Source organism: Pocillopora damicornis, chromosome 10, assembly GCF_964200805.1.
Source record: "Pocillopora damicornis chromosome 10, jaPocDami1.2, whole genome shotgun sequence".
NCBI classification, from domain to species: Eukaryota; Metazoa; Cnidaria; class Anthozoa; order Scleractinia; family Pocilloporidae; genus Pocillopora; species Pocillopora damicornis.
In genome coordinates, this window is record NC_142679.1 from 9427576 (window position 1) to 9453224 (window position 25649).

The following is a 25649-nucleotide window of genomic DNA, read 5'->3' on the forward strand; positions in this document are numbered from 1 at the left end:
CCATTTGTGTGTACGCTGTACCATTCTACATTACGCTAAGCCATTTCACTCAACGCTACACCATTTGTGTGTACGCTGTACCATTCGACATTACGCTGAGCCATTTCACGCAGCGCTACACCATTTGTGTGTACGCTGTACCATTCTACATTACGCTGAGCTATTTCATGCAACGCTACACCGTTTGTGCGTACGCTGTGCTACTCGACGTTACCCTGACCCATTTGACGCAACGCAACACCGTTTGTGTGCTGTATTGCAAAGGAGTGCTAAGCTATTCGCAATTGAGCTAGTCCATCTCACAATTTCATGTTCCAACTCGACATGGGCAACTGGACCGTTTATCATTTGGCTGAACTATCCATGTTTAGGGTGTTCTGCTTCACGAAGGAAAACTAAACCGTCTATAATTTGGCCATGCCATTCCTTTATTAGCTATTCTATCCTGCAGCTGATCTTTAGACCAGCTTTGTATTTGCTAATCTATTTGACATCCTTGTATTTTTGGTGGTGACGGCCGCCCATACATTTAGTCTATTTGAGGCCGTTCTCTGCTACCGGGCATTTAGCCACAGCCAAACTGAAGAAAGGATACCGGATAAATTGATTGAAAAACAACAAAAAAAATCAAAACTTCTACAAATTAAAAAATTCAATTCGAAAATTCTGAAAGTACAATATATATACAATTAAACCACTATTATTAGAACATAGTCAGCTTGGGTTTCTGCTTTGGCTCAATTGACACCACTGTCTAAAGGCGAGTCAATCTTTCATCACGTGTAGCATAATAAATAAGTATGCGTGAAGCATAATAAATGAGAGTCCTTACAAGACTCTATAGGGTTGCGAACTTTATCGCTGTTAACCCTTTCACTCCCAATATCTAATTAGTAATTCTCCTTACTATCTGCACTACAATTCTTATAATGTTAGTTCAGAGAATTTGGTATTGGATCAACTAATAATCCCATAATTGATATTCTTCTCTATTCTCATCACCTACCTGCTTGATATTGTATTGACATTGTATGGAGAAATTCTATCTTGGTCACTTGTGGGAGTGAAAGGGTTAAACATGCATGTCTTTGATTTGGCAGGGTGAGTATGTTCTTGAGACAAAGTCTGCTGGACGATTAGCACGAAATCTTTCTGCTACTTTCTGGGTTTTACGTAAGAAACAAGGAGATTTTATTGAAAAAAGTCGTTGTGACCAAGCTTTATTTACATGGCTGCACGACTGAAACTCGGTCGATGGAAGCGTGAACGGTGGAAAAAGGAGTCAAATGTGTCAAACAGCACACCTTCCACGCGCTCTGAAGGAAGTGGAACCATCCATGAAATCAGTGGCGTGAGGTCAGTATCTTTCAGCTGTCTGAATCGTACCTCTCTATCCGATATGTGTAACCCTGTGACATCAAGTGTGCATTCTTTCTGACCTCAGTGTGCGTGTTAGTGAAGTGTTTAATTATCTTTGAATCAGAAACTCTGAGAAAACACAGCTGTTTATTCGTCATTCACGCTATTCAAAACCTACAAGGTTAAAAGATCAAGTCTCGCAAAATAAGAGCTTGTTTGCAATGCAAATTTGTAGTCTAAGTAATTAGCGGAGTGTGAGCCTGCCTTAATTATCAACTGAGTATTCTAAACAAAAGAAAAATGTTTAGAAATTAGCGTCTTTGAAGGAATCTTTTGCAGAGCAGGGAAGCAAAAATGTCATCAGAAGACACTAATGATAGCGAAGAACAACGAAAGCGTCTGCGAAAATCAAGAAAACTTGGTCTTTGTCAAAAATTGTCTATTCCGGATCGTGCATCGTACTTAGAGGGGCAAACACCATTTCAGCGGTAAGACCTACAACTTGAGGAGAAGAAATTGTCTATAGGAATAGAAATTGACTGTAGTCATTAAAGAAATTTCGTGATGTGAGTAAAAAATAATCGATCAGATCAATTGCCGTTGTATGTTTTTAAATTTTAATTCTTGGTACCCTATTTCGTCGGCGGCACTTACACTGTTGATCCACAAGCTTCATCTCACCGTGGGATATTGAAATTTAAACCATGTTTGACAGTGTTTCATTCTGTCGAGTCAATAACCACAATTGTAATCATTCTTTTTCCTGCTTGAAATTTCGTTTTGGCTCATTTAATTGGGCCACTTTCGTGTGATTACACTACCCAAGTTGAATACATTGTTACATACGATACGTAAACAATATTTCACTCATGTTGTGTTTAACATTTGTTATGTGAAACATAATTGAGAGAGAAGAATGTAATATGGTTATTACTTTCCTAAAATTGATTTCAACTAACGTTTTTATTTTTTTACCTTGAAAGATCAGGTGACAGCTTGCCTTTAACTGACTTCTGTTCATTGCTTCACTTGATATTTTTTTGGATACAATTAACATTTATCATGCATTGTTAATTTACCTTTACAGTTTTTGTTACATAATCAGCAAAATATCTCATTCTTAATTGGTCAAATGTGTCAAAGAGTGCAGTAAGGGATTTCTCTACTACACCTCTTTAAAATTGAAGCTGTTAACGATAAAGATGATTGCTTAACTCTGAATTGTTCTGCAAAACGTGGTGGGTTTGTCACGATAATTCCATTAAATTACCAATTTAAAGAAAATAGAATTATTCTCCAAGGATTTGAAATTCCTCCAAGTAATGTGCATCTAAGACATAAAGAGAAGTCTTAGAAAAAGTTTTGTTTGAAATATGATAAAAAGTTTGCATATTTGCATTTGTTTGATTTTGCAAGGGAGAATGACACCATACAGTCCATGAATTAAATTGTGGATGGGGAATGTGGGTTCTGGGCTTTAAACCCAAATAAAATATCTCGTGTCTCAATCTTCATGTTTTTAGGAATTGGCATCTCTGCAGTGTTTGTATAGGTAATAAGATGATTTTTAGTGCAATTTGGTGTTAATAATCAGGAGTAAATTTTTCAAAGACCACCAAAATATCACAGAAAGTCATAAGAGAAGTAGTTTTGAATGATATGTCATTTGTGATTTGCACTCATATTACAACTTTGCACTTGTGTTAAATTAAAATTGCACTTGTTTTCAGCCAATCAAAAGCATGTTCATGTTCATTGCTAGCATAGATCTGATTACTTTCAACCAGTTTCAAGTTACCTGACTGTTAGCTGTAGGTTTACCAAACCAACATTATTCATAATGCATACAATTATTACATAAACTACTTGCAAACTAATTTTCAAACCATATTCCCATGCATAGAAATTAACTTGCTGTTCACTATCTGACTTTAATTATAGGTATAGAGTCATAATGCAAGTTGATAAAATAATAAGGGGAAATTAGATATTTTGAATATTATTGAGTGGGTTTTCTAAGAAAAGCTGTGCAAAATATGACATGCAATTAAAGACTGCCACAATCTCTGATAATCTGCAGAAAAAGTAAAGTTGTCATCACTGTTACCTAATTGTAATCATTGCATTTTCTTAAACCTGCTACATCTTGACATCAGTATGCATATTCTTAATACTGTTCATTATAACAGTGTCAAGGACAATTTTTTTAACAGTTCAGAGCTTCTTGTTGTGTTGTTGTGATAATGTTTGGACAAATTAGATGCTAATCAATTTACAGGATTAATAGTTAGTTAGCAGAAAGTTAAGGTTAAAAATGACTCAAGTAGTGTGATCCTAAAATTTGGATTTGTTGAAACCTGTATGAAGGCATTCACTATCTGCCTTCTCCTGGTTTTGGTCTGCAACTTTTCAAAGGTTTTGCAAAGCTGTACAGTATACCTCTGTTTGGTTTAGATATTTTACAGGAATTTATTCTCAGACCCTATTTGCTGTAAAACTGTAAAACCTAAGAATATTATTCCTTTTGTCTCTGTAATTGTTGATTGCACACAGGGCTAAAAACTTTGATGACAGCTATTTTGAAAAACTCAATTCACTGAACTGGAATGAAAAACAGGCTGAAAACCAAAATATTAAGGTAGGGAGAGAACTATGGTACATGCTGTGTGAATGAATTATTTTTTTGGAATGAGATGTTTAAATATATTTGCCAATGTTGTGTCAAAGCATGGTAAAATTCCAATGATTTTGGTAATTTTAGTAAAAATATTTGATACTATGTACATGTGTACATATGCAGCCATGACAAACCTTTAGCCTATCTCACTGAAGAACCAATTCCCAACAGCAACCATCATCTACCTTTCTGTAGTTTTCAAAGACAAACATGATGATAAACTGTTGGCTGATAATTCTTGTCAAGTGTTTGAAATTGATTTTTAGTAATTCTTCGATGAGATGCTACGTGTCAAACAGTTTTGAGATTGGTTTGCAACATACTTGGTTACGAGTTAAAGATACTGGTATGCTTTCCGTTGATCATATTCAAGCATTAAATTTAAGAAGCAATACCAGTTAGATATGAAAGATGTACATGTATGTGCAATTTGTGATCTCCTCTTATAGAGACTCTGTAAATTGTAGATTGTGATAGTGAGACTTCTATAAAATTAATAAACCACAAGTTTTTGGCAGCTAGTTAATGACAGAGCAGATGTTTGAGGGAACCAGTTATCTACTAGTGGAAGAATTAATTAATTGAAATGTACTGATGGTAGCAGGCTGTAGCAAACCAGCAACAGCTGACTAACATGCTCTTTATTGCAACTGCCTTATGAAGAATTTAAGTTGAATCAAGACTTTTGTCAATGGTGACTCAATCTACACCATAAGAAAAACAATGAAGTATTCATTAATCAGTATGGTATTTTAACTGCTCTTGTATTTGATCATCCCCATAGGTAGATTATATTATTTTAGTCACTACTCTAAACTTCTTTGAATCAATCCAACTTATAGTGCTAATTAAAAGGTGGCTTTTCATTGTGGTTTGTAGGACACAGTCGCTGATGACAACCTTAATCAATCAGAGGAAGATGAACAAAGTGAGGCAGAGGTGTTATCATCTATTGAAGCTGAACCAACTTTAAATGATAAACAGGTGGAGTTAATTATGTAATACACCAAGATTGATATTTTAATTCTGTGAGTTGCATCTGCAATTTCAAAATTTTTATAAATAACCTGAGTTGGTTTTTTTTTTCAAATTAAGAAATGGGTCTTCAGTCAAATTCTCTTGAACCACATATACAAACATTTATTGGACAAGATTAAAGACAATCAATCAATCAATCAATGAAAATGTTGCTTAGACATGTAGCAGCTATAGGAGAATACACATGTAGCAGTTACATGTAGGAGAATGTGATTGATCATTCAGGCATTCAGTTTTTGTATGACTGATTATAGAAGAATAAAAAAAAGTAACAAGGTCAATGAGGGCATAAAATTAATCAAATTATACATAAAAAAAGGCAGGAATTAATATGAATAATCTTCACTGATGTTCAGCAATTATACAGGCACTTGTTCATTACAAATGTTCAGACTGAAATTTTCAACACCGGTAAGAGGTCTTGTTGCCAGCTATTTTTAAAGAGGGCTATACAACACATACTCTGGATAAGCTAATATATAATAAGTAGTGTATTCCATTTTACTGGCCTTGATGTTACAAAAATAAAAGGAATGAAACACTCAAGAAATGGGGGCACGTATGCTTTTTAAAGACACACTGCACCATATTTTATCCTTTAAAACAAATCAAAGTTCTACATGATTCTAAACAGGATGTAGTAGTTTAGTTGTAGTACCTAGTTGTAGTAACTTAAATTTATCAACTTGACATGGTGTGCATCGTTTGTTCTTCCAATAGCGAGCTGCATTGTACTGTGAACTATTGTATACTGTCATACACCAGCTCGGAGCACGTGGCAAGACATCCTCTCTCACCCCTGGAGATTTATTTGTGTATGCTCAGGAGGTAAAAGAAGACAATATGTTTTATTATTAATAACTGTTTGGGTGATCATAGGCAATTATTGGATGACTTTGAGTATGAAAGAATTATCCTGAATTGTAATCATGAATTATCAATGCAGATGTCTAGAGGTAGATAACACAGACACAAGGTTTGATTATTCATGATATCATGCAAAAATCTAATTCAATAATTGTTTTATACATTTTCTAAACAATATGTAAAAAGGGACACTTCTCTCTGAGTCTGCAAAAGTTTGAGGACACTGAATAGACTTGGTGAGGCTTGGAGACCAGGCAGACTTTAAACTTGACATGATTATTTAATATTTGCTGTGGACATTGGGTTATTATGTCAACTTTGGGCATTATTGTATATTTACTGTATGCTCTTGACCAATCAGAGTTTTAATTGTAGGTCTGAGAGATTATCATGCTCTGATTGGTTGAAGCTCACATTATACCATGCTAAAATCGCCTCACATGAAGAGATAATAGAAGGGGCACTGAACTTCAAAATGGCTGCAAACAATTGCCCCAGCCAAGCAGAATTTTTCACTGAACGATTGCCCCAGCCAAGCTTAATTCTTTATTGAATGATTCTTTGTTTGATCAACGAATGTTATAGAATTTAGCAAAGGGTTGTGGCAAAAATGTCGAGACCCCCCTGGAAGCTAAGACCCCAAAAAAGAAAGACCAAAAATGTAGACCCAAAAACAAAGGTTCTTGCTGGAAATCCAGCTGTGGTTTTAATCTTTCTAATGGTGATAGAGCATGCACTCAAACATCAGTTTTACATGTATTCCTTTAATAGGCTATGTTGTATACTTAATTACCAAGCCTTTGATTTGGAGTGAGGTTGAAAGTGACCTTGTTGTAATAGAAGCTAGTACCTAGTTAGCATAATAACAAAACAATTTACATTTGAAAAAAGCAGCAAAATTGTATCATAACAAGGTCACCCTTAGCCTCACTCCAGCTAAAAGGCTTGGCAGCCAAACACACAACTAGATGGACTATTCTGCTCATTTTTTCACATTGAACTAAGTGCCAGCGAGAATTGTATGAGAACTGATGGATTCTTGTCTCCTTATTTAGTCATAAAAGGTCTTCATCTTTGGATGCGGTGCTATAATGGGACTTTTCCCCGCTGAAACAATGTCAAACATTGATTGGAGAAAAAGAAATTGAAGCCAGGATGGCTTTCATTTGAAAGAAATGTCTCAGTAAAAACTGTTCAAAAGAAAGATCACAAAATTTTTATTGCTGAGCCCTGTTTATTTATTTGGAATTCAACAAACTTAAACGCAATTTATTCCAGCAGAAACTTTTTCCATACAAGCCTCAAAAGACCTCAAAAATAGTTCTCTAGATAAATCCTGAAAATTTAACATCGGTGTCAGTGACCACATACAAACACTGTTGTGAACAGATCATGCATAACACATCACGAATTGATTCAGAAGTGCTTTAAATGAACTAAGAATTCAAACAAGGCAAATAGCGATGTTTTGCTAGCCCCAACCTTTATATCTGGCAAGTTTTGGACAAATCAGGAGAGCTGGAGAGCATGCTCTTTTCAAAGTTGGCATGTTATTTTGAAAATAAGTTGTCTTTGCTTCTGGGTCTTTGTTTTGATTTGAAAACTTCCTTCTATATGCCATTCATTCACAAAAGTGGACTGTTTACCTTTAAACTCGTCCATATGAATTTTAAATGATGTATTTAAATTATTTTTTTCACATCAGGCCCTAAAAATATCTGAAGAGACACATCGAATGCTTTATGCCAAGACAAAAGAAAGAGAAGTAAGTTGGAGGAAATTCGTGTTCTGTTAATAGTATTTTAATAAATTAATGAGGATACAAGTCAGGTTCACAATCAGTCAGCATTGACCTCGATGCAAGTAGATATCAAGAGGCCAAACCTATAAAACTCAGCTAATAACAGGTCTTAGTCTTTGAAGGTAGGAAACTTGTTTGTCGCCAAATTGAAACAACAACGTAAGGTAGCTTAAAATTTGTGAAAAATTTTCATTATTTCTTTTTAAATCCACTTGTACTTAACTTTCATTTTAATATCTTTTAGCCTCCAACGTGTGTCATAAAAGTTGAAGGTAACATTTACAATCAATATTTGATTTCTATGGCTCCTTTCTATGTGTTCCCTCACCTGCAATATTCGGTCACAACCATTACACTTTTCAGTCAGAATGAGTTTGAAGAAAAGGTGTGCAGTCAGTAACAACAATTATTGACTAAATTAAAAAGGAACTAAACTGGTTTTTCTCTGGTAGAAATTGATGACCTCGGTCTCTGGTTGATGATAAATTAGCCCTATGTTAGTTAAGATCTCATTAGTATACTGGGAATAATAAGGGTCATAATAATGTGAATGTATTTTCAATATACCACAAGTTTTTTGCAGCTGATATGATCAATAGTTAACCATTTACACCCTATCGTCAGTATGCATATTCTCCACACTGTTCTTTATACATTTCCTAAGGTACTGACAAGGAGAATTTGTTTGCCAATCAAAAGTTTCCTTCTCTGGAGACCATTTACTTTTTTCTCATGACCTTAATGTGCGATTCAGGAGTGATACTGTAGGGAGAAATTAGATGTTACTCACTCTTAGGGTTTAAAGGGTTAAGGGTCATTATTTCAATTCAGAAATTTTCCTTTGTCTTATGTCTGCAACAAATTGATTATGCTTCTCCCATTAACTTAAATTGAAAATACTTTTACACTTATGACCATTTCAGTTACTCAGATACCTTTCAATGTTTTTATTTGATTTAGTTGTTGAGGCCAGACATCTGGAGGCAAAAGATGCAGATGGTATGAAACTTTAAAAATTAATTCAAGTACTGCGCTGATTTTTTTTTCTGTTGCTCCGGAGCTATTTACATTACTGGAAAGGCACTAAATTTACAGTTGATATAAATAAATGCATAAAAAACATAAAATGCTATTCAAATTTTCTTAATATTCCAAACTGGAGACATTTTTAGAGCATTTTTTAATATTTTTTTTCAAACTAAAACATGAAAATTTATTGAATTTAATTTTTCTTCAGGTTTGAGTGATCCCTACTGCATGTTAGGGTTAATAACAGATGAAAAGGAAGAGGAGAAAATAAAGAATATCAGAGCACATCGTAGGAAGTCTAAGAGCACAATCCGAGAGGTTCTTGATGGCGAGTCTATGCATATGACAACTGTGAAAGAAAACACTCTAAATCCAGTATGGAATGAAACGTTCATGATGTGAGTAGCAAGTGCCATCTACAACTTCATGGAAGCTTTTAAAGTTATTTTTTTTAATAAAAAATAACTCTATATTAGCGTATAGAATGGTATATTGCTCGCACCAATCAGAACGCCGCGTTAGGGTATGTATCTCGCACCAATCAGATCACTGCATTAAGGTATGTATCTCGCACCAATCGGAATGCCGTATTTGGATATCTTGCACTAATCACAGCGTTTGGGTATTATGTTCTAGTAAATAATGTAATGGATCAGGGGGCTGTGCACAAAGAATGACATTAACCAGAAATTTTGGGCTCATTTGTTGAGTGTAATGGTTTGTAACCTTCCCGAGAGCCTTGTCGATTAAGGTCGAGATTTATCGGGATATGGAAGGTTTGCATTTACATTTTTAAGCCAAAAATTTTTTTCGCTCCTTTATGCAAAACGCTCACGCCAAACAACTACTATTCCATTACGTACCATAAACAACGTCCAAGTCCAATCAGGACATACCCAATCATTGCACTTCATGAAGATTAGGCAATTTTTCACTTGCTTGAATTGTATTTCACCAATCAAATTCCATTTTGTCACATTAGACTTCGCTCTATCACGTGTCATTTTCTTGTAAACAACCTGCATTTTATCGCCATTTGAACCCTCTGAAAAATTCCACATGGAACTAAATGCTAGTGATATTGAATTTTCCACGCAATTCTCCCGCGTTTGACTTTTCTATGAATTAAAGTGGCTTTAAGCTACCTTTGACTTAACCCAATTACGTGTTCATTCCTTGTAAAACTAGACCCTGTGAGCAGGGTAACTGGGATACCTGGATGGTACTGGATCCTTGGAATCAATTGTAGTGATACTACGGGTGTCGTACTAGTATACTGAAATAGTGAGCTCAAGTCTGGCCAAGGGCATACACCTACTTCAAAACATAGGCACGCTATGCATGCAAGAGTTATTTTTTGTAGGGTGGGTGGATTACTTGAATTTGTGGCGGAGGAAAAAAAAAAGACGACAAAAAAACAAAGGCATTTTATGACTGGGCTACCATAGGTATCCCAGTAACAACCTGCATTTTATCACGTATTTCATACACAGAGGGCAAAGTCCAAATAGGCAACAACCAATCAAGGAACCTTCTTTGAAATATTATCCTTTTCTCTTGTTCAATGTATCTTCACTTATTCGAGATCGCCGAATTCATCTTTGGTTAAGGTCTATTAGAGGTACAACAGACTTCCAGTTATCTCTTCGTAGTAAAATCACGCGGAATTATATTTTTGAGGTAACTAGCAGTAGACGAATAATTTTGATTTTCTCTGTTGGAAGAACGGCAGTAAGAGTAATCTCTTTCACAACCGTTTTTTGGTCTCGTCACGCAACAAGCGCTCTCTCTCAAACGAGATATAGAGGGCGTTGTGTGACGAGACCTAACAAAGGCTGCAAAGGAGACAACAGTAAGCGTGGCACCGATGCATTTCATTTTTACTCAGAAAGATTTAGACAGTAGAGACAATAGATCACATAATGTCTGTGTGAGTTCAGATAAACTATGGTTTTTTTCTGTCTTTCTGCGATATTTCCGTTTTTGAAAGTTATGCTCTTTTCTCATTTAATACACAAACTGTTTCATCCCAACCCACCCAGCCAAAAAAATTATTCTTGCATGCTACGCATGCCTATGTCATATATGAGGGGATCACTCAAAATTCACCTTCAAGCATGGAATCATTATAAAGCTGAACTGAATGGCTGAACTCAGTAACAATTAATGTATGAAATTTTCTTATTAAAAAAAATAGCATGATCATTTAGAACACAATAAGTACCTGTACCTGTTTGCATTTCCCCAAATTTCTTCCCTTTCCAAATGTTGGCTTCACAAATCACATTCATGGAATTTTAACAACAACAAAAATTGAAATTACATTTTACAAATTAAGGTAAATTTTGTGAAGTGGTGACCTGCAGGCAAAGCATCGTTAAATTTCAACTTCCTTCTGTTGATGTTTTATTTCCTCTTTGAGCACCAAATTGTGCAAAGAAAGGGCTTCTCATAACCTAACTGTTACAGTTATTTAATGTTACGGCCAGTTACATTGAATATAACAATGGTGGCAAGCAATAGAATCACTTTCCTTGATGTCAGACTTCGGGCGATAAATTAATTTGCCAGACACTGACAAATCACAATATTTTGTATTGGGTAAGTATATTTTCTGGATCTCCGATTGTAAAAAACTTCACAGTAATACAATGCCCTATTTGCAGTTTTGTCTTGGCTTTTGCAGGAAGGTTACCAACTCACAAGAAGAGAAATTGCATCTTGACATCTGGTGAGTACACAATGTAAATATTGCTCGGACTCCCATTTATCCTACTGCTACTCTAACTAAAGTATATAACCCACCTACGCTGGGGAAGTTATTAAAAAATACATTTTTGGTTATACCAATGAAACTTCTGTAGTCTGGACATTTTATGTATGGTAAAACATTTAACAAGGTTATGTGGAAGAAAATTTTTCCTCTCTTTGACATTTCCTTTGGTACTTGTAGCTTTTTTTCTCTGTAGTACTAAAAGATACGCTGTGACTAAATACCCGGCAGTCGGGCACGGTCTCAAATAGACTTAACGGGGGCAGTCACAAATTTTCAAGAATTTCCGCCGAAAGTTTCTTTCAAACGTCTCAGGAATACCTAATGTTTGATTAGAAATATCAAGCGATTCCAAAAATTAACATGGAATCACTTGACATTCATTAAAAAAACATCTGATAATCTTTAGAAGTTTGAAAGAAGCTTTCGGTGGAAATTCTTTGCAAATTTCCGACTGCTAGGCATTTAGTCGATTTGAGACCGTGCCCGGCTACCTGGTATTTAGTCAAACACTACAGCTGCAGTACTGTGAAAAAGTAATCCAAAAATTCGTCGCTAAATATCGCGCTTTGTTCTCTGATATATCGCCGATATATCGGTGATATATCGTGCATTTTATCGATTCTTCAAATCTTTCTGGTGATAGGTCGCTACATATCGCGTCAGCGAGTTTTTTGTTGGTGACAAACGCAAGTCTTTCTTATCTCTTTCAAGCTAAATTTGCTAACTCACTTTTTTTATTGTGTTATAAACAATTTGCTTCTGTGGTCTCATTGCTTCAGTAACATTTACGATAGCGTAGTCAAAAGATAATCGTACTAAAAGCAGCAAATGTTTTTTTTTGTTTCAAAACATTAAGTGTTGAAGTTTTACAGCATTAGGGAACGAAGCAGACCACAAGGGAAATATTTAGATTGAAAATTTAAATAAATGACGATAGGTTTAATACAAATAATTTTACTGAAGCATTGATCACTGCCTCTAATGGTTAAATAACAAGCACATCAACGTTAAATAACAAGCACATCAAAGGCCATGTGTTAGCTATGCTTTAAGCTTCCTGCTTGAAGTCCTTCATATACACGTTGCAGACAAATAATAGATATTTAAAGGGCGAGCCCATAGTTGCACCACGGGTCTGTGAATAGAACTTTCCTTGGGGGAGGAAATACGTATATGTTCATTTGGGCAGCAGTAAAAAGTGTGACAGTCACTCCATCTTCAGTTGAGAAAAGAGGTTCTTCCTGCTAGCGTCTCATTGTTGGTCATTCAGTGTATAGTGCTTTATCTTGGAACGTTATTAAAACGTGAGTAGATACGAAAATTCTCAAAGGGAAAACAAAGTAGGCAATAGAATTTCACGCTCAGTTAAATTGCAAGCTTACGTACGGTAATAAAAATCAAACACAGCGAACACTCACATAGTATACAAAGTTCAGTGTTCAAAAACAAAACAGAACAAAACAGAAATGATGACCAAAATATAACCAAACTGGCATAACTGTTAAAATTCATACTAATCATGACGGTGTCGGAGATCATGATCATGATCATGCTGAAGTCCATCGCGGCTCGCTCATCTTGGCGATCTCCGGTCATCGCAGTAAAGCAAGCCTCAGAAACTACATCGGCTGCCCTTCGAGTGAAAAAATAAGAGCTTGCTCTGATATCCTTTCCGATGCGTTGTGGAAAGTCACTTCAGTCAATGCAGCCGAGTTTTGAGGCGCTGTCATTCCGAGCGATCTTCATGTTCCGGTGAATTCGGCTGTCGTTCATTCAAAAAACACTCGCCTTGAACAGTTTGTTTTCTACCTTGTCATGTGAAAAACTCGCGTGTTTTATGAGCCATAATTCGGCTGAAGTTCCCGACTACGTCTCGTGTCTCTCCCTACACTTCTTTCGTGCTCTAGCCGCTTCCTGCGTGCTTTATAACAGAACAGAGCACAGTCAAGGCCTCTCTATTTGTTAAAAAAAGTCTTTGCATGCAAGTGTTTTTTGGTCTGATATGGATCACGGGGGTCTCGAGGTCTTAGCCACCAAGAACCATTTGGGATGCAAATCTCACATTAGGAGTCTTTGGTTTTAAAAAATCGTATTGCACTCATCGAATTATGTCACTCTCGATTTCAGGGACTGTGATGACAAGGCATTACTTAAGGAAGAAGACCGAAAACTTTCAAAAATAAGAGGGATCTCTGGAATGGGAAGGTGAAATATGAACACTAGAGTCTTTTTCTTACCCTCTGTTCAACTTTCTTTCAGAAATCTAAGTTTAAATTTTACTTGTGGGTTGAAACAATCAAATCTAACAGTTTTGCAGTCAAAGATGCTAGTAATAGCTTGGCCATTTGGCGATTTCCCATTTATTTCTCATTGAACGTAGTGCACTCTGCCACATGTTAATGTGGCTACACACATGAAACTGATTAACAAATTCTTGAATAAGTGTGGACACCTGCTCTTCAGACTTAGGGAAAGAATTAAAAAATTGAACGATTGTAAAAAGGTTTTTTTTCTGGGCATTTTCTAATTTCTTCAGGAGATATTTAATTGTTGAAGGAAATGTTTCTTAGAAAGTGTGAACATCTCTCTTTACCTCAGTGATTTTTTTCTTTACAATGCATACTGGTTACATTTTCAGACACTAGAAACAGAAAATGTAACTAAGAATTGTGTAGAAAGAGTCTTATATTGTTTACCAGCAGGCTGTGTGTAGTGAGTCTTAAGGTTAGCGAGTCAATTGCACGTCCTAAATTTCTTCATATACTCTTGGGAATTGCGACATTATGTGACACTTTACAGTTATTCATCTCATCTGTTGATAGGTTTTTCAAAGATGTCATGCAGTCAGCTCGAAAATCAGGAGAGGATGGCAATACTGATGATTTCCTCGGATACATTGAAATACCAATTAAGGTACAAATCAGTCCAATCCAAACTATTTTCTTTATTACTATTTTGACAATATTTATGTATAATTAGACAGCGGATAAGGAATAGAGAGCTGCAAGAAAGAAAAATAGAGAGAACATCGCGGCAGTGGTAACTGATAGAAAAAGAGGAATACATCCCCCTGCAGTCTATTCCTAATTACATATAATAAGTTGAATTACACAAACTTTGACGCTGTGATTGGTTCTCACTTATGATCTGTCAGAGGAAAGATACATAGATGACCTCACTAATAACAAAAGTTTGCTTCTATAGCTATAAATATAGGAAAATGATATGTTAACTGCAGATTGAGAAATAAATATAAGATCGATCTTCGCAGTAATGAACAACAATTAAGCAGTAGTTTAAATAAGGCCTCAAAAGAATTCAGGCCTGCACAGGATTTGAACTCATGAACTCTGCAATACCGGTGCAGTGCTTTACTAACTGAACTAACAAGCCAAGTAGAAGCTGGTCGTTATGTTGCTTCGTAATATATACAAATAAAGCAATATACATTACCTGCTCTCTTGTCGGTTTGTGGATGTATCTTATTTTGAACACACCGGAAGCACTGATGATGTGTTACCTTTCAAAAACTCATGAACTCTGCGATACCGGTGCAGTGCTCTACCAACTGAGCTAACAAGCCAAGTGGAAGCTGGTCATTATGTTGCTTCGTAATATATACAAATACAGCAATATACATTACCTGCTCTCTTGTCGGTTTGTGTATGTATCTTATTTTGAACACACTGGAAGTACTGATGATGTGCTACCTTTCAAAGTCGTCAAGTTGGACAAAGTTAAGATTTGTTTCCAGCACTCAGGTCGCATTTTTTAACCGCTCAAATTCCCTACAGCCATTACCACCCTGCAAGTACGCGCAGTAAATGTCCTAAAATAGTTGTGTATTGTATCGACTTGTTAAATCATTGTTCAGTTCAAAGTTCAGTTATTTTAATGTGAACTGTCTGGTAGATGATTTTTTAACGCGTTTTTTTCGTCCAATATTGGATTTGCAGCTCATAAGCATTGGGTACAATCTCTTTCAGGAAATTCCAGCCGCTGGCATTGACGAGTGGTTCAAGCTTAAAGGACGTTCTTCAAAATCTCACGTGGATGGTCACTGTCATCTTAAAATTACCCTTACTACTGGAAAGGTAACTTACAGAGGCCCTGTAATTTCTCTTCAAGGCTGGCAAATTGTCAGAAGTAAAGATTTAAAACTAAAATCAAAGGAAGCATTCACACAAATTGAAAATAATTACTGAACTTCGCACAGACTCCGTTTTTCCCCTTTTCCATTTTGGATTTCTTTGTTCGATTTGTTTCCATTTTAACCAATTTTAATGATTTTTAAGTTAACTACTCCTGATTCGATTAATAATGGTAATAGAACCGAGCGGAGTCCAGTCCCGTCTGTAATCATAGGAGTGATTACCAAACTCGGACGACCGCGAAGCGGGAGCCCGCTTTGTTAATTACGAGTATGATTACAGACAGCCACAATTAGACGTCACGAAGTCCAGTTACCAATTAATCAAAACTATGATAAAATTTGAGAAAGAAACTAGACATCGGTTTACGTTTTAACAAAAAAGCAACAGTTAACTCGGCCAAATACGAGACAACAGCGTGTACATGAAGCGTTCTGTTCACCTACACAGGTATTTCGTGTTAAGTGTCCTATTACACTGTCCAGTTACAAGCATGACGCGTACACTGTCCTGGTAGTCGGCTCAAATCGGGCTGGTATCTGTCTGTCGGGCTATATCTAATCACGTTCGAGAGTTTTGTAATAGTTTTGATTAATACGGTAATTGCATTATATTGTTTTGCCCATTCTCTCTGCCAGTTTGGCAGAAATTTATTCTCCAACAATATTTCTTCCGCAAAGTTACGGTTGGAATGACCTTTTCATATCGAGTGAATGTGGTTGAACCTTTATACAATAAAAAGTTGGATTGCTAGAGTTAGAAAAAAAAAGAGAAAAGATCTAAAAAAGAGTGTTATTTTTAACCAAAGTCGCGAAGAATGTTGCCAAATGTAGCCAATAGTCTTGTCGGTCAGATTAAGGGATATAGCGATTTATTACTTAGTGAGTTTATGACACCTTTTGTGCAGAGGTGCTAGATACTCCAATGAGATGGGAGATGTTATCATTTGTGGCTTTACAGCACTTGCCATATGAAAGACTTATATTTGAAATTATCAACTCGCTTAAAATTCGCTTGTTACCCTGTTTATAATTATAACAATACACCCTATATATATTGCTGAGATGATCTTACACTCATTTTTATTCTCAAGAAACCTGACATTCCATATGAAATCAAGCATCTTTATCCAACAACCCTGGATATCCATGGTGCGCTTTTAAGAGAATTTATTCATTATGGCTGTGAAAACTACCAGGTTAGCTTTAATGATATTTTTCTTCCTTTATAATCAATTTGTAGTAATGTAAGTGTAAGTCTTCAACATGAGCCATTGGCTCGGGGGATTGGGTAACCACCCCCTACGTTACCGACGTAAAATAAATTGTATTGTAATATCAGTGTGTAGTAATGCAGTAGCTGTGGACTGAATTATATTCCTAACACACGTAAGATAATGGAGAGGTCTGGACCTTTGAAAATGCTTTGCTGCTGTGATGTTATCGCGTTTCAGAGTGGGTGGCATGGCCCCACCTTTACAGTCACGTCGTATCCTTTTAGTAATTACACATTGAAATGAGTTATTAATAACTGAATTTTAGTTTTGAAGATAACGATAATGGTATCGGCAATTATTGTTAATGATTCTTACAAAGATTTAGATGAAAAGAATGAGTAAAGTGAAATCTTTGTTTTAAGTATTTTTTAAAGGAAGAATTACATTGTGAATTAAATTGCCCATAAAACGAGCTGTATTTTCCAAACGATTGAAATACGCTTAAAATAATACCTTAATTATCCAAATGTTTTGGCCAAATGAAAGGTCTTACTATTGATATTGTTCTTTGAAAATTGGAACGCGTATATGTTGTGCGAAACGTCTGTGTTTGAACTTTCATAGGACACTGACAGCAAACGAAATTCAACTGAGCTCTGTCCACAAGCGGAGTTCATTCTTCATCAACATGCTCTACAGAATGAGTTAAACGATCTTCAACAAGTCAGCATGTGAGTTATTAGTTGATTTTTACAATTTCTTTGCCTTATTCTATTTCTTCCCGGCACAAACGAATGAGGTACCAAGAGATGTTCACATGGGATGCATTGGTCGCTAAATCAGAAAGCAGAATTAATATGATTATGTAATATAAACATTTGCTAGGTAGTAAAACCGACCGAAGGGTAATTTTTACAAGTGACCGTGCAAGTCTGTGTAACTGAAAGAGTAATTCCCGCAAACGACCGAATGAGTGCATAGAACTGACATATTACTATGTTTACAACCGATCGAATTTGTGCATAAAACGAGCAGAATAATTTTTTTGCAACCAAAGGGATTAGCCCGTATACCTGTCAGAGTATTAAGACCAAATGTGTGGGAGGCACAGCTTGACGCGTGAAGTTTAGAACTGGGCGACTATAAATGCGTAAAGACTAAATTTTACAACTGACTGAAAAGACTGTGCACAACTGACAGAGTGATATTTCCAAGTGGCCTTTAAGTTAAAACTATCACTACTATTTTTGTTTACAGAAGAAATGTGATATGAAGAAGCAAGTTTTCAGATCACTTATTTGCATTGATTTATTAAATTTTTACATGTTTTTAGTCGCTGGATGCTTTTCAGTCACCATCACTGGCTTGAGCCAATGAAGTACAGCTCTTTAAACGTATTAGTGAGCACTCTAAAGAAGGAATGGAAAACTGGGGCACTCAGCCAACGAGAGGTACATGTGAAAATGAGTGTAAGGAAAACAAAGTTAGAACTGTGGAACTTAGGTTTAGAGATGCTTTTTTTTCTAGGATGAATTTCAAACTAGTTTCAAGCTCTTTACTTAGCTAAACCCGGACTATTATTGGTTGTAGCTGCGATTGAAACTTGTAAATTATTATGCGATAACCTGCATCTTGCTTCTACATGTTTCAGGAACATTCATTGGTCAAGTCGTTAAAGATATTTACAGATAACTGTTGGAGGTTATTGATAAAATATAGAGACGTTTTCCCTGCCACAGATAAAGGAAAGCTCAGTCGCTTGATAAATTTACTGGAGTAAGTTTATCCTACCATACGAGCTCACCTCATTTTTCCATTATAGATCTTCTTCCTGGATGCGGCCACAACCATTGATGTGCTACGTTTCTTTTGTTTGTTTGTTTGTTTGTAGGTGTTTGTCAAATTTATACAAGCTCGAAGTTTTCAAGAATTCAATTAAGGAACCATTGAATGTTCAAATGTCAAATCTTCTTAAAGTGAGTGAGAGCAGCAATTTATCCGTTTTAGAGGGCATCCTCTGATAAGTTTTAGGTGCTATGAAAAAACTCAGCCTTACAAGTTTTGAACTTCTTTAAAGAAGCTGACTGGCAACTGATAACCTTTAATTGTACATATGTTGTTTACCCCTCTCGGTAACTTTTGATACAGGAATCAGCCCTTGCTTGGTACAAGAAAGTGTATGCATGGAAGGAGCCTCAGACAAAGGTATGTTCCCCAAACTTTTGAGCCTTGATTGTTGTACTGTTTTATCCTTATAAAACCTGCCCATAGCTCGTAATTTTGGGGGTTATCGTTGGTTGCGGGGCAAAAATTGTTTCCGTCAAAATCACACAAATTTCGGACTTAGGGCAAAACCAAACGAGTTTCGTCTGGATCACAGACTTTGCCTAAGTAAAGAAAAAGGTGCGTGCCCTTGGCGCAGTAATGTGCAAAAAGATAAAGCAGAGTCAAACGCAAAAAAAATATTTCAGCCTTATCTAAATAAAATCTAGGCTCTTTTGTCAAGGTATTCCCTCCTAGAATAAAGACACCAACTATGCTCGCCGTGAATTCCTACTCCTTCATCAAAGTTCTCTGTCACCAACCTGATGAAGATGCAACGAGAAGCAGGAAAAGGGCAAACCCATTTTCATTTATTCGTTTATTCTCTGTCACCAACCTGATGAAGATGCAACGAGAAGCAGGAAAAGGGCAAACCCATTTTCATTTATTCGTTGGGCGTGTCAATCCTCAATTACACGGACAAGGATCACGGTTTATTACACAATTACGAAACAATAAAAAAAACCGCCAGTTTTCGGCAGTTTCGCGTAGAAGAGGAGAGCTTGAAGCTAATATTGACTTCGCATCCAACTGTCACCTGGAACTTCAATTTACAGTCACTATTATTAAACAGAACTGATGTTTTCGACCAAAGCTTATGCAAATTATCATGGGGTTTGAGCTTCCGTCCTCTTTTGTGAAACACTTACTCATATAAATCTTACTTTTGATTCTTACTATTCTCCTTACTTTTAATCCTGATCACGCAAACGTGGCCAGCTTGTATCTAATTTCTTCCCCCGTGTCGACTATGCCTTCTACTCAAAACGTAGGTTTGGTTAACTTTGCACTTTGCTTGAGACTAGTAATCGTCCTGATGCATGACGCTCGTCTTGTAAGTGGGAATCGGACAGTATTCTTCCACGCGTAAGCCTTCTATGTGAAGGCGCATCGCAAATTTTTTCTTGTGTTTATTATTATTTGTTTGTTTGTTTGTTTCGATGGAAGAGACCTCTTTTCACTTCCATCTAATCTTTGTTCTATCATTCTGTGGCTTCAACTCACTATTCCTTGATTTCATGCTTTCACCTGATTGTATCTCTTTATGTGGAAACCCTAGGGCCATCTTGTTAGCTATGGGACGCGTTTACGTTGTGATGAATGCCAAACAGCCATTCATGGCTTATTTTCTCACCATTATTTTTCATAGTAAGTTCTGGTAGCATGTGGACAACATGTGGCTTCACTGTACATGCTGTGCACACAATAAGACATGTTTTCCGAAATAAGTTGATTTTGTTCAAAAGAGTGCTTGATTACTTGTTCAGATGAAAAATTTGTATACGGGGTTTTGACCATGCTAAGATTTCGTTGTAAATTTGACTACGTTTATTTTTGCTCTTTAGAACGAAGAGGCTATGCTATCAGCTATGGTGGATGTTGCTGAATCTCTAGTAACAGACATGTTTCAAGCCAAGGCCTGTTACAGAAAGATATTCGCAGTGTTAGTGTTCATTGAAGGTTTAGCTGCGATCCACACAACGCAATTTATGCTTTTAAAGTGTTTGTAGTGGCTCGTGGCAAAGTTAAGATTTTGAAATCTGAAAACCGACAACCTTGGGAAATGCATAGAGAGATCCAATTTCAGTTGACCGAGAACATGCAAAGAAGGTTTTGCACGCCTTTCCCCCTTTAATGTTCGGATCATACTGAAACGCAAACTTGTGTCAATTTGAACGGTTATCTAACGTCGTGAATTGGGTGAAAAGGGCCAGAATAGCAAAATTTTCTAATCCTTTTTGCTACGAATCTTTCGTGCGAGAATAGTTTCTAGTCTCAATGATGTGGCTACTGAAAGGGAATGGAGGCGAATGAATGATACGATAAAACTATCGAGGGGCCATTTTGAAGAAACCAAAAACACAAGTTTCAACTTAATATTCTACCGTTCAGTTATGTTTTTATTTTTTGCACCAGAACGGGAGTGAAGTATTTCACTACAGTTTACAACCAGTTGGAATTAATGGTAAGTGATGAAATTATCCTTTTTCCCATTGTCTTTTCAAAAATGTTGTGGTTCTTGTTATTTAGAGTTTGGTCTCTCGTTTGTTCGTCTGTTTGGCTATATTTTCTATCTTTAATGATTAGGTTATCAACAAATTGATAGATCATGTGTCATAGCGTTTCGAAACTTAAAGCAAGTTACTATTTCAGTCAGGATCTGGAGAAGCATGAAAAAAAATTGTAGCATTTTCCGCTTCTTCCTTTCAGTTTCTCATAGAACGTATTTAATGTGCGAAGAAAGTGTCGATGACACGTGTTTTGCGCGTTGTGTCAGGCGTAAAGGGGTCGACTCCTAACTAAGGTCACTGTTAAGTATTTTCCTTTTTGCGTCCAGAAATACTTGGGTAACCCTTTGGTTCAGAAAAAAGTGCCGAAGGTATCGTGAAATGTTCTAATGTTATATATTTTTTTGTTGGTTCTATTTTGTTTAGCAGGTAATGTGGTGTTAACAACTGAGTTGAAAACGTAAATTAGCCACCGTAAAGGGTAAAAAACCCGACGTTTCGAGCGTTAGCCCTTCGCCAGAGCGATTGGAGGAATTGTGGGTTGAAACGTCAGCTTTTTTACCCTTTACGGTGGCTAATTTTCGTTTTCAACTCAGTTGTTAACACTAAATTACCTGCTATACTCTCCCACCGACGCAGCACCACAGTTCCTTTAGAAACTTACCCCTTTATTTATCTATTTTGTTTAGCTTGCATCTGATGTTCACAACACTATGGGGAATGTCAACAAGCGTCTTAAACAGGAAGGTGGCGCTGACATTGTTGGAGAGAAGCTGTTTTCATTATATTTGGCCGTGAAGGAAGTCATTAGTTACCGGAGCATAGGAGAGTCAATGTAAGAAAACAAATCATCGTCAGTGCTCTAGAACTAGTACACTGACACGCTTTAAAGTGCTGGCAAAGAAAGTCCTTTTTCGTAAACTTAATCGCTCTTAAAGTAGAGCGGAAAATGATCTGTGGAAAGATCGATAGCTTTAACTCTTTGTCTAAAAATGGCCCAAATCTTGTTAGCTAAATTTGTTATCGCGAAGATGTGAACACTTCTGATACTGAGACTGAAAGTTATAAAGGACAGCAAGAAGACCACAGATAAATATAAACAAACAAATAAAAACAATACAAATAAAGAGAATATATCTGCTATAAACACTCTTCTTCGCTTCATTGAAGTTAATTACATAACAAATGAACTAAATTAATCCCACTTGCCCCAGAACTTTTTTCTTTTTTTTTCTATTTTTTTTCAGTTTAATGAAAACTCGTGGTCGAATCGAGAGAAACTTCTAGTTGCTTCGACAATAACCTGCCGCTATTGATGCTGATGTAATATTTCAATTTAAATGTCCTCAACCTTTCTTGAGCGGTCTCCCTTTAATTAAAAGTTATTTAAAGTTCAATACATTTGTCTTTGAAGAAACATGTTCTGTCTGAGTTGCTCGCACCCTCGAAAATACCTTACGGTGGAAGCCCTTTGAACAAGCATGGTCCGAATGCCATATGATAAACTAACCTCTAACTTGCTCGACCGTTATGAGAAATGTTTGCACTCGGCCAGAAACAGGCCTATATAACAAGGTTCCATAATCATTATGTTTCAGGCCAGACCATGTGTATGCCCTGGATGACTATCATGGGTGGTTCAAACAGTCTATTTTACGTTGGCTCGATATTGCACAAGTTAAGGCCAAAGAGAGAATTAAAAGAGCAGTTGAAATTGACAAGGTAAGTCTAGAGGGTTCAATACCGTGTTCCTTTATATTGGGGCTATTTAATGTGGAGTAATGGAAATCCAGGACTAAGGCGAATAAATAATCTTAATTTTTCTGTACCTCAAAGGACTTTTTCTATCCTTCATCTCTCCCGAGCACGTCCCCTCTTTTGCATAATGATGTTACTTCTACCAGTTTTCCCAATGACATAGCGTCATGAATTGAACAATTAAGTATTAGCTAGAAAAATAGCGACTAACAAAACATTTTCTGTTTGATGAGAAATTGTGACGAGACAAAAGTAAAAACAGGGCTGAATTGTAATTTTTCAGGAAGCAGTCAGTAGTTATCTAGCCGGTCATCGACAAAAGTTTTGTCAACCATTATGTGAATTGTCTCCGGCGCCGTGAGGCACATTTCGAAACAAGAAGGTTACATCATAGGACAAAAAAATCTCGCCATTGTTTGTCAAAAAAACCGACAGATGCCCGTTACCATATATTGTTTATTTATTTTATTGTTTATTTTTGCCATGTTTAATTATAATACATCAGAAGGAATAAAAGGAATTACTCATACAGTGATACAATATAATATGATATAATATAATATAAACATAATATAACTAAATATATTAATTGTCGAAAATCCTCAATGGGTTTATGAACCACCATACCTTTACCGGGGGAAACTTGCCGGGGAATCGCAAGCTTCAAACTTCGATAAAGGAAAAAAAATTTTTGTTTAACTTTGATCATTTAGATCTTGAGGATTGATGCAAGTGTTAGTCATTCAACTTCAGCCATCGATGGAGTTGGTTGCTTTTACCAGGTATATGAACAGAGTTAGGTGTATGGCTTGTGTCTCTCTCCCCACTTGTTTGCTTTCTTCTTTTTGACTGACTTTGTCGCTGTACATGTAAATCCATTTTTGTTCCTCTTAGATTCGAGAATTCTGGAAGAAGTTGGCTTGGCCGGACCCATCTGGATCCTACGTGTTTGTCATGCACATCACCAACGTAAGTAAGATGCCTGTAAACACTTATGGTGCACTTCACCGAGACGATATGATTAGAATAATACTGTAATCCTCTTTCGGGAGTTTATCAAATGATCTCTCTGATTTAAAAACAACGTTTAAATGGTAGGTACCTAACGTTATACATAAGTGACAAAAAATGAAATTTTATACCACAGCAAATTTGTAGCAGTGGATCATACTACGCTGATCTTCTGTTCGACAAGATGATTAAAAATAACTATTATGACAAGGATCCTTCTCAGTTTGACGTCAGTGAACAGGTATGTTCAACCCGAATCTCTGAATAGATACGCTTCTTTTGAGTCATGTGCTCTGATTAAAAGTGGCCAACAACAATATTCCTTCTTTTTATCGCTTTTCATTCTATCGTTAGCTCTTTTTGTCGTATACTCTCAAAACTGAAGGTTGGCAAATTAGTTTCTTTGTTGCTATTGTGATGCCAATGAACACTATTCTATGAAAATAACGTTTCAAAGAGAAATTTGATAACTTACAATATAACTTGAGAAATTTGAACAACCTACACTTCTTTCCTTTGTATGTGGTAATCCTTGTGATCAACAAAATAAGTTGAATGACGAGGCAGCTAACTTCGTGAAACTTCATAGATAGTCCTTTTAAGTATGACGTTTTTGTATTCTCTATTAAAATCTCTCAGTTATGTGTTACCTTGAATAACATTGAATACATGAGACTTTGGTTATCGAAACTGCCTGAGAAGCTGGGCTGGGAAGATGTCATTAACGCCTTGATAACAGCGCATGGTGAAAGAGGTGGAAAGCATGCACGCTCAGCTCTGGAAAATATGCTATGTAGTGCAGACGACGACATGCTTAATAAGGTTGCCGATGCTATTGAGCACATTGGGCACCGGGTTCGTATACAGTGGTTCATTTTAACTTTATACTAGTGAAAAGGTGTGTTCTTTCTTCTTATTCAGCGCGTTTGTCGCGCTTGCTCAAAAGTTTACCAGGACGCGTGAAAGGGCCCTTCGCGCTTCCTTGTAAACATCCCGTCAAGCTTTCGTCTTTGAGATATATTCCCTTGCGCTCCATCAAAACAGTGCCCTTTCTTCTCTAAGAATATAGTTTTGTCAGTGCATTCTTCTCGAGTTTTCGCTATCCTTTCGGTTCCCCTCGTTCATATGTATTTTTGTATTTCGTTTTTATCCCTGTTCTTCTGGTAGACTCTTTGATTTTTTTTCCTTGATAGATGGGGGTCGATATCAAGAGATTTGTTTTTCAACTGTGCTGTGCCCCAGAAGACACGCCAGCTGAAGAAGTAAGTTTCATTTATGAAGATTTAGACGAGATGATGATTAGATCCTCAAAGGGATGTTTCTCAGCGTTCGTGTTAAGTTGTTTTAATCAAGCCACTAACCCATAGAGTAGGTCAATAACGAGCTCCGTGTCTCCGCAATAGTGACAAAAGCAGCTAATTTGTAGGGAAAAAAAGACATTTTCTTAAATATTATAAAGTGGATATTCATAGCTGTCATAGGACGCCCTTATTTTTAAAGCATCCTCTTGAAATTGTTTAGATCGCCAAAAATGACAGCGGGGATTATTTCATCGTTTGATTTACTTTCCGCCGTTTTTCTTTAATGTTTTCAGATTTACCGTTATGATTCCATTTAGCTCCCGGGGCGATTATT

At 36.4% G+C, this 25649-nt stretch overlaps 1 protein-coding gene across 13 annotated transcripts in view; it reads left to right on the top strand.

The window, feature by feature from the left end:
* LOC113677042 (BAI1-associated protein 3) overlaps positions 1–25649 on the top strand; it is a 35285-nt gene that overhangs the window by 1687 nt on the left and 7949 nt on the right. For 4 of the 13 annotated variants that reach the window (XR_016180301.1, XR_016180300.1, XM_089184354.1 and 1 more), the window contains exons 1-27: positions 1552–1847; positions 3913–3997; positions 4916–5020; positions 5795–5902; positions 7647–7706; positions 7987–8014; positions 8703–8741; positions 8980–9169; positions 11458–11502; positions 13675–13752; positions 14370–14460; positions 15534–15641; positions 16792–16896; positions 17539–17645; positions 18248–18365; positions 18566–18690; positions 18806–18890; positions 19063–19119; positions 20583–20680; positions 21154–21202; positions 21935–22080; positions 22844–22967; positions 23717–23785; positions 23898–23972; positions 24151–24255; positions 24654–24869; positions 25208–25276. Coding sequence is in view for 11 of the 13 variants with exons in the window: in XM_089184354.1 (XP_089040480.1) it covers positions 1714–1847; positions 3913–3997; positions 4916–5020; positions 5795–5902; positions 7647–7706; positions 7987–8014; positions 8703–8741; positions 8980–9169; positions 11458–11502; positions 13675–13752; positions 14370–14460; positions 15534–15641; positions 16792–16896; positions 17539–17645; positions 18248–18365; positions 18566–18690; positions 18806–18890; positions 19063–19119; positions 20583–20680; positions 21154–21202; positions 21935–22080; positions 22844–22967; positions 23717–23785; positions 23898–23972; positions 24151–24255; positions 24654–24869; positions 25208–25276 (2619 nt within the window). In the remaining 2 variants the exon portion in view is untranslated. Of the gene's footprint in view, positions 1–1100; positions 1357–1551; positions 1848–3912; positions 3998–4915; positions 5021–5794; positions 5903–7646; positions 7707–7986; positions 8015–8702; positions 8742–8979; positions 9170–11457; positions 11503–13674; positions 13753–14369; positions 14461–15533; positions 15642–16791; positions 16897–17538; positions 17646–18247; positions 18366–18565; positions 18691–18805; positions 18891–19062; positions 19120–20582; positions 20681–21153; positions 21203–21934; positions 22081–22843; positions 22968–23716; positions 23786–23897; positions 23973–24150; positions 24256–24653; positions 24870–25207; positions 25277–25649 lie in introns of those variants that run through there. The other 9 variants (XM_089184355.1, XM_089184356.1, XM_089184359.1 and 6 more) reach the window with 9 other exon arrangements.